The sequence below is a fragment of the Trichechus manatus genome, unplaced genomic scaffold, assembly GCF_000243295.1.
Source record: "Trichechus manatus latirostris isolate Lorelei unplaced genomic scaffold, TriManLat1.0 scaffold00131, whole genome shotgun sequence".
In the NCBI taxonomy this organism is placed as follows: Eukaryota; Metazoa; Chordata; class Mammalia; order Sirenia; family Trichechidae; genus Trichechus; species Trichechus manatus.
In genome coordinates, this window is record NW_004444067.1 from 72,532 (window position 1) to 82,003 (window position 9,472).

General features: G+C 43.4%; 1 protein-coding gene across 1 annotated transcript in view; it reads left to right on the plus strand.

Annotated features, from left to right (window-relative positions):
* The window catches only part of CFAP251 (cilia and flagella associated protein 251), a 108,204-nt gene that overhangs the window by 26,363 nt on the left and 72,369 nt on the right, over nucleotides 1-9,472 (plus strand). Inside the window, exons 5-7 of the mRNA XM_023739297.1 lie at nucleotides 195-262; nucleotides 6,073-6,339; nucleotides 6,557-6,637. Coding sequence (XP_023595065.1) covers nucleotides 195-262; nucleotides 6,073-6,339; nucleotides 6,557-6,637 — 416 coding nt within the window. The remainder of the gene's footprint in view (nucleotides 1-194; nucleotides 263-6,072; nucleotides 6,340-6,556; nucleotides 6,638-9,472) is intronic.

Here is a 9,472-nt window from a genome sequence, read left to right on the forward strand (position 1 = left end):
TTAATATCATAGAGGTGGAATTTACAACACACAGGAAAATCACATCAGATGACAATGGTGGACAGTCACACAATATTGGGAATCCTGGCCTAGCCAAGGTGACACACATTTTTGCGGGACACAATTCAATCCATACAGCTTCTCTGATCTCATGTCCCTTACTTGCGGTCTGTCCCTTCTCCGTCTGTTTTCAGGCTCATGTGCCTGTGGCTACTCTGAAATATGGCCCAAGATGAGGAAGGAGGAGGATGTTGACGTTGCTGTACAGCTGGGAAGGGCAGACCCAGGCTCTGAAGCCGCACTGTCTGTGTGTTCTTTTGGTGCCAACAGACTGTCTCAGTGGGTCCTCTCTTTACTGAAGAGGAAGCTGCCGAAACATCCCAAAGTCCTGCTCCACCTGCCTCCCAGACAGCCTGACTCCACCCCTGCCTCTGCCGCAGCCCCGTGCGTGCGTGGGCCAGGGCAGCAGCCTCTTCCCTGGTCTCCCTTCCCCCACCCGGCACCCTCAGTCCATTCTCTGTGACATTGGTGGTTTTTTTTTTCTTTTTTTTTTTCATTTCTTTCTAGATTTTTCCCTTTGGCAATATTTTTAATAGGCTTTCTTTTTTAGAGCAGTTTTGGGTTTACAGAAAAATTGTTTAGAAAGTACAGAGAGTCCCCGTATGCCCCCCCGCCCCCTCCCCTCCCCGTTTCTCTTGTTGTTAGCACGTGGTACATTTGTTACAGCTGATAAACCCATACTGATACATTATTATTAACTAAACTCCAGAGTCTCCCTGAGGGTTCACTCTGTGAGTTGTACAGTCCTGTGGGTTTTGACAAATCTTCATGTCATGTGTCTCCATGACAGTATCAGGCAGGATAATCTCACTGCCCTAAAACGCTGTGCTCTACCTGTTCATCCCCCCTCCCCGCCCCTTAGCAACCACTGCTCCTTTCATTGTCTCTATAGATTTGCATTTTCCAGAATATATGACTTTGATTTTCTAAAATCATTTAAATAAACTTGAATAGACACATAATACATGACTGGAAATGGACTCCACGGCACTTAACAACAGCGATACACAATACATGTATTTTGAGGAAACAGCGTCTCCTGTGGCTGCGTCTCTAATTGTAGCCTCTTCCCAGAGGTAATCGCAGTTCGGTGTGTTTCCATCCAGAAAATACACAGACTCGTAGAAATGTATGTCATCACTCTGTGGTTTTTGTCCGTGACATTTTTCGTGTGATCTTTTCCCAAACGCACATCTGGCCGTGCCACCCCCCTGCTTAAACCCTCAGTGCCTGCGTCCCACCACATCCCTCTGGACTTCCTCAGAGAAATTACCCTGTCTTCACGCCTTGTTGTGTTCTGTAGTCGTCCATGCTTTCAGCTGCAAGTAACAGAACAGCTGACTTACACAGCGAGGGATGCTCCTTAGAAACTCCTGCAGCGGAAAGTCTGCAGCAGGAAAGGCGGGCCCAAGAGGTGTCTCTTCCTGAAGCCTTAGCTGATGTTTCTCTCATCAGAGCTGGCCCCCTTACAGACGGTGTTTATCACATGGCTTTCTTCTTGTTTATAAAGCTGTCTCCCTGCTAGACTGGCAGCAACTTGAGGGCAGTCTTTTTTTTTTTTTAATTATAAAGCAAAGCTTACCAGTACCAGTTGCCATCACAAGTTGACTTCAACTGATGGTGAACCCATGTGTGTCAGCACAGAGCCGTGCTCCATAGGGATTTCAGTAGCTGATCTTTCAGAAGTAGATCTCTAGGCCTTTCTTCCGAGGTGCCTCTGGGTGGACTCGAATCTCCTACTTTTAGGTTAAAAGCCTAGGTGTTAACCGTCTGTGCCTCCCAGAGACTTCAGGTAAAGCACATCTGTGGTAAACAGTTCAAACACAATGTCAGTAGGAGTTTTACGATACCCCAAAGGAACCCAGAAAAGATTATTGAGACTGCTCTGGTTTCAGAAGGAATAGTCACTTTATTGAAGTGACAAATTAAAAACCATAGTTCTTCCTTAAGCTTCTTGTTCAACTTACAAATCTTATTCTATTTATAAATCTAGCAAATGTTTGCAGTCTCCTTTAAGGGGGCTTTGATTAATGTTTGGCCTCATTTACAAATTTGGTTATTAACTCCTTTTAAACATTTTAAATTGCATTCAGAAATTTAATATATTCAGTTTCGTTTTTAAGTTCATTAGTTGTCTGATTAACAAATTCTTTACTAGCACTTAAGTAATTCTTGTAAATCTATATCAATTAAATTTGGCATAAGAAATAAACATGGCACATCTTAAGTTCTCTTCAGTGTTCTAGTATTATTTATAAACTGAATACAATTTCAGTTTAAAATCACAAGTCTAAATCAATGACATATTTTAAATTAGAATCACAAATCTAATCTGATAGAGACTCTAATATGTCAGATCCTCTTAAACATTATACATTTCTAAAAAATGAACAAATTCCGAATCACATATATTAATAGTACAGGTCTGACTGACTTCATCTTTTCTGTATTTAATTCTAAGTACCCTGAGGGATAAGGTACGTTTTCCCTCTAAGGCTACCATTATGTCATTCTCAACAATTTAGAGATTGCCTTCCCAGGTGAATTTTGGGGCTGTTTCTCAGTTGGATAGATTTTCTTAAGTGACAGAGAGGTCATCGACTGGGACACAGACTTGGTTCCAGCCGATGGGGACACTGATGTGACATACTGAGGCCAGTTTACATTCATTCTATCAAGGGCTCTGTGATGAGAAAAGTGGGTGGCCACATAGCCCACTTCCTCGTTGAAGTCTTTTTACCACCCACGCCTCTCTTCCCACGGGACTCCGCAGCCCCACCAGTGTGACAGCTGGCTTCCATTCTTGCATTTCTTTGGCTGTCTGGGTCTTTCAATACCATCTCATTGAATTCTCCCGTCAAGGCTTTGTCTGACTCTTGCATTCCTAAAGTCTTGCCAGAAACACAGAACAGAGATGTGTTAGCCACAGACAGAAGCCCCTCCTCACCCAGACCCTGTCTCCAGAGTAACCAGGATTAATAGTTCCGAGTCTCTTCCTCTAGACATTTTCTATACATATAAACACTTCCCTACACACACGCACACAGTCAGGATGATGTTGTGTGCCATCAAGTCAATTCCAACTCATAGTGACCCTATGGGACAGAGTAGAACTGCCCCCTAGGGTTTGCGAGGCTATAATCTTTGTGGAAGCAGATCCTTGGGTCTTTTCTCCTGCAGAGCAGCTGATGGGTTTGAAGTCATCTTTCGAGTAGTCGTCAGGTGCTTAGCCATTGCACCACCAGGGCCCCTTATGCTATGTGTACGGTTCTGTAATATACTTTTTTCACAAAATTTGGGTCATTTTCCCAGATATCCCTCATTACTTTTGAAGGCAGCTTAGTTTTTCATTATGTGGCTGTGCCATAATATTTTTTAAAAATTCCACCATTGATGGATGTTTGTGTTTTTCCAGATTTTTTGCTGTTATTGCAGTGTCACAGTGAACACGAATTTGCATTTCTCTCTGCTTACTTTTGCTACCACTTCTCTAGGATAACGCAGTAGAGGTGGAATTGCTGGGTCATCGGGTCTGCGTTTAAAAAAAATTTTTCATTGTGCTTTATGTGTAAGTTTACAGAGCAAATTAGTTTCTCATTAAAAAATCTATACACAGATTGTTTTGTGACATTGGTTGCAATCCTACATTGTGTCAACACTCTCCCCCTTTCCCTTTCCACCCTGGCTTCCCTGGTTCCATTTATCCTGTTTTCCTGTCCCTTCCTGCCTTCTCGTCTTTGTTTTCGGGCAGGTGTTGCCTATTTAATCTCATCTGCTTGACTGAACTAAGAAGCACGTTCCTCACGTATGTTATTGTTTGTTTTATAGGCCTGTCTAATCTTTGGCTGAAAGGTGGACTTCAAGAGTGGCTTCAAGTGTGAGTTAGAAGGGTGCCTGGAGGCCACAGTCTCGGGAGTTCCTCCCGTCTCTGTCAGACCAGTAGGTCTGGTCTTTTTTGTGAATTTGATCTTTTGTTGTACATTTTCTCCCGCCCTGTCTGGGACCTTCTGTGTAATCCCAGTCAGAGCAGCCGATAGTGGTAGATGGGCACCATTGTGCGTTTAAAATTTTCATGGATACAGCTCACTTGCCATCTGGAAAGGTTGTACTCACTTTTTGATGTTGTTAGTTGCTGTCAAGTCAGCTCCTACTCATGGCGACCTTGTGTGCAGTGGAACAGAAAGAAACGTTGCCCGGTCTTGCACGGTCTTCATGATCGTTGCTGTGTTAGAGTCCATTGTGGTCATCGTGGCAGTCCTTCTCATTGAGGGTTTCCCTCGTTTTTGCTGACTCTTTACTTTACCAAACATGATGTCCTTTTCTATGGCTTTGTCTTTCCTGCTGGCATGTCCAAAGTAAAGGAGCCAAAGTCTTGCCATCCTCACTTCCTCCAAGACAGATTCGTTCATTCTTCTGGCAGTCCACGGTATATCCATATTCTTCACCAACACCACAATTCAAATCCATCTCTTCTTCTGTTTTCCTTTTTCATTGTCCAGCATTTGCAAGCAAGCATATGAGGTGACTGAGAAGACCATGGGTTTCGTCAGACACACCTTAGTTGTCAAAGTGACATCGTTGTTTTTTTTTCCTGAGAGTTGGGATTTTGTCCTGTTCACCTTTTTACCCACACATCCTCATACCTGGCACAGTGCTGGGCGCAGGGTCAGGACTCAAGAACAAATGAGAAACTAGAGCTTCTGAAGAGAGAGAAAAGCATGCTTGCATACTGCCCTGAGTTATGTTCTTTATGTCCTTCCAGAATGCTTCCTATTGTTTTATGTACACATATATTAGCATGTAGAAATACATGTTATCATTATGTGGTTTTTTTCCCACATTTTCACTGTGATCTTTCCCAGATGCACATCAATTGTTTGCTCCCCCACTGAAAACCCTCAGAGGCTCCCTGTTGCCAAATCAGCCGAGTGGGCCCCTCATATAATTGAGATCATACAATATTTGTCCATTTTTGTCTAGCTTCTTTCTTTTTTTTTTTTAAATAATATTTTATTGTGTTTTTGGTGAAAGTTTATATAGCAAGTTAGGTTCCCATTTGACAATTTCCACACGAATTGATCAGTGACATTAGTTACATTTTTCACAATGTGTCAACATTCTGTTTAATTGTGTTCTGGTTGTTTTGTTTCCAGTACTCTAGTTTCCCCGCTCCCTTATCTTCTCATCTTTGCTTCAGATTAAACGTTGACCTTTTGAACTCATACTGGTGGTTTTTTAGTAGAGCATTGATCTAATGGGTAATACATTTGTGTGTCACTCTGCTTTTCTGTTAGAAGGTAATCTCAGGATTGTTTTGTTTCAAGTTTTAAAGAGAGTCTCAGGGCGATAGTCTCAGGGAGTCCTCTGGTCTCAGGTGGTCCAGTTAGTCTAGGCTTTTTTAAATAATTTCAGTTTTATTCTACATTTTTCTCCTATTCTGTCCAGGATCATCTATTATGAACCCTAGTCAGATCAGTCACTGGTGGTAGCTGGGCACCATCTAGTTCTTCTGGTCTCAGGAGAGTTGAGATCACAGCTCAGGTAGGCTGTCAGCCCTACAGAGTTGTTTCTTCTCTGAGACTTTGGTTACCTTTTACTCTCTTGCTCCTGATGAGTAGAGACCAATAGTTGTATCGTAGGTGGCTGCTCGCAAGCTTTTAAGACCCCAGACACTACTCACGTCACTAGGATGAAGAACTGTATTATGCTAGTTGACTGAGTTGTCCCATAAGACTATGGTCCTAAACTTTCAAACCTAGAAAACCAGTCTCAGAAGGTGTTTGGTTATGTCTGAGCAGTATCTATAGTTGTGTCTTCAGTGAATATATGTGCCTTCCCACACGTATCTGTATTTACACATACATATGCATACTTCTATCTGTTCTCACCTATACACCTGAACCCACCCGTCTACCTGTATGTGCGTCTGGCTTCCTTCATGCAGCATAGTCTCCAAGGTTCATCCATGTTGTAGCATATGTCAGAACTTCACTCCTTTTTATGTCTGCATAATATTCCACTATATGCATAGACCACATTTTGTCAATCCATTCATCCGTTGATGGACACTTCGGTTGTTCCCACCTTTTGGCTGTCGTGAATAGAGCTGCTCTGGGAAGCCAGTTCTACTTCAGCAAATGCTCGTCCCTCCTTGTCCTGTTTTGCAGTATCCCTGTGCACACAATATTTGACAGCTGCCCAGAAGGCAACGGCATTAGGGCGATAGCCATCACCCACGACGCCAAGTATCTGGCAACCATCTCAGATGGTAAAGACCAGGTAATGGGGCCCTTGGGGTCTGCCCAGAAGGCTGGCCATCCTGTCAAGAGTATCCTCATGGGTAGCTCTGCGCAGACCACACGGCACCTATAATGTTCTCAGGGGAAGCTCATGGGACTTTGCTTAGCAAACCAAAGTTACTGTGTCACCACAAGAGGCCGGATATACCTCAGCAGGCTTCAGAGAGCGTCTCATTTCCCTCTCTCTGCTGTCACAGAAAATTTGCATATGGAAGTGGACCTTAGCCGTGGAGACGCCTGCATGCACTCTGGACCTTAACAAGGAGTATGGTTTTCAGGTGAGTTCCATCTGAGCCAGTAACGCTCAAGCTAACGTTACACTGAGACCAGGCCAGAGCTCCCTTATTGTCCAGTGGGGTTTTGTTGTGGTGTGGTAGAGCTTTTGATAGACACTTTCACACTCACAATCTCATTTTTTTATAATCATAGCTATTTTTTTTTTGAGCACTTATGAATAAGATTCTGCTAAATTTTTTACGCATATCATCCCACATAATCCATGCAAACATGCTGGGAAGGAGATATTACTAGACAGTAAGATCTTTGAAATTATTAAAGAATTTGTCTAAAGTGACCCAGCTAGCAGCCTTTCTGATTCTAGAAGCATGCTCTTAACTGCTTCTAACCTCATAACTAACTTGTGAGTTATATAGGGATGTTACTGTTATTGTTTTTATTCTCAATTTACATGAGGTGACTTGCTAAGGACTCCCAGAATGTTTACGTCAGCTGTCCCCAGGGTCCCTGCTCTCCGCTGTTCTCCACTGTCCCCTCCATCCCGGTATCCTCCATTCAGGATGCATTTATCGAGTGCCTGCTGTGTGCCTGGCACTGTGATAAGTACACACCTGGTTTCCCAGTGACCAGAATTCAGCAAGGCACGTATCATTATGCCCATCTTCTCTCCTCCTGCCCCCAACATCCTCCCCACTCCCGTAAAAGTCCTTACTTCTTAAAGCTGCACTGCCTAATACGGTAGCCGCGAGCCACATGTGGCTGTTCAGATCAGTCACAATGAAATAAAATTACAAATTCAGTTCCTCACTTCCACTAGCCACATTTCAAGAGCTCAGTAGCCACATGTGGCTCGTGGCTGCCGTATTAGACGGCACACGTTACAGAACATTTCCATCACTGTGGAAAGTTCTGTTGGACAGTGCTGCAGAAGCACCCCGACTCTGGGTATACTCCACCAGCCATCTCTGCTCCTGCACTTCAGCAGGCTGAATGCGCCTAGGGAGAAACTCCCATCTGAGCCAATTCATTTGTCTTCAAATTCAGTCATCAATTTCAAGTGAGCTCTCAGCTTTGCCTGCCTGTGCTGGTGGGCTGTCTCTTTATTCCCAGAGACGGCGGTTTCACCCCTTCTCCTCACACCTCCCACAGCCCTGCTCTCGCTCTCGGCTCACGTCCTCTCCTATTCCACTGAGAAAATGGAAGTATGGGATACAGATACCCGCCAATCCCACTCCCAAGCCTATATCCTACTCTCAACTTCACTGTCTTCTCTTCTTCCCTCCAGTTGTGATGAAGGGCCTGGGGTGCTAGACCTGACCTCTCTCACTTCCTCAGGGCCCTCTCCTGCACCCGTCAGCCTCCCTATGCTAGATCATTATTCCATTTTGCAGCATGCAAACGTGCTTGGAAGAACTCCCTTTGACCCACGTCTTACAGTGATTGCCCTTTGCTCCTCTTCTTGGTATAACTTCTCAGAAGAGCTGTCTACACTTGCTTTCTCTACTTCATCTTTTATTTACTTTTTTTTTTTTTGAAGAAGTGTTTTATTTCCTTATATTTTTATTGTGTAATAAGGCATATGGTCAAAAATGTATACATTTTAAAGAAGAAAACAAAATGTACCTGTGTACTTACCACCTGGACCAAGAAATAGAATATCACCTAAATCCCAGAAGCCCCCTCCTGTGCTCCTTCTTAATCCCATTTCCTCCCTTTCTCCCAAAACTGAACCACTATCCGAAATTTCGTGTTATCCTTTTCCTTACTTTTCTTTATACTTTTCTCCAGTGATGTATGCGTTCTTCAATACTATCTGATTTAGTTTTGCCTGTTGTTTACCTTTATAGATTTAGATTCATATTATTTGTTCTGCATTGTTTCTGGGATTCATCCTCATTAAGTTTTGAGCTTTAATTCATTCATTTTCACTGCAGTATAGTTTTTCATTGTCTGAATATAACACAACTTATTTATCCATCCTACTGTTGATGGACAAAACGAAGCCCTGGTGGTGCAGTGGCTAAGCACTGGGCTGCTAACCGAAAGATGAGCAGTTCGAAACCACCAGCCGCTCCACAGGAGAAAGATGTAGCAGTTTGCTTCTGTAAAGATTACAGCCTTGGAAACCCTGTGAGGCAGCTCTACTCTGTCCTGTAGGGTCTCTGAATCAGTGATAGCATGGTGTTTCTTTTTTTTTTAATTGATGGACATTTTGGTTCTTTTCATCTGTCTTCTACAAAATTCATCTCCCGCCACGACTTCACGAAAACTGTGCTTGTCATGGTCACTATTGTTCCTAAATCAAATGAACATTGTGAAATCCTCTTTTTACTCTTCCTTGACTTTCAGCAGTTTTTCATTGATGTGTCTGTGTGTCTGTGTGTATGTAGTTGATTAAAAAAAAATCTGAACTAGAGACACAAGGGACCTAACCTACCTGGAGCAAAGGAGAGTGAAGAACACCAAAGACACAAGGAAAATATTAGTCCAAGAGACAGAAAGGGCCACATAAACCAGAGACTCCATCAGCCTGAAACCAGAAGAACTAGATGGTGCCTGGCTATCACCAATGACCACCCTGACAGAACACAACAGAGAGTCCCTGACGGAGCAGGAGAAAGGAGGGGTGCAGAACTCAAATTCTAGTAAGAAGACCAGACTTAATGATCTGACTGAGATTGGAGAAACCCCAGAAGACGTGGCCCCCAGACTCTCTGTTAACCTGGAACTAAAACCGTTCCTGAAGCCAACTCTTCAGACAAAGAGTAGACTGGACTATAAGACATAAAGTGATACTCGTAAAGAATGTGCCTCTTAGTTCAGGTAGATACATGAGACTAAGTGGGCAGCTTCTGTCCAGAGGCGAGATGAGAAGG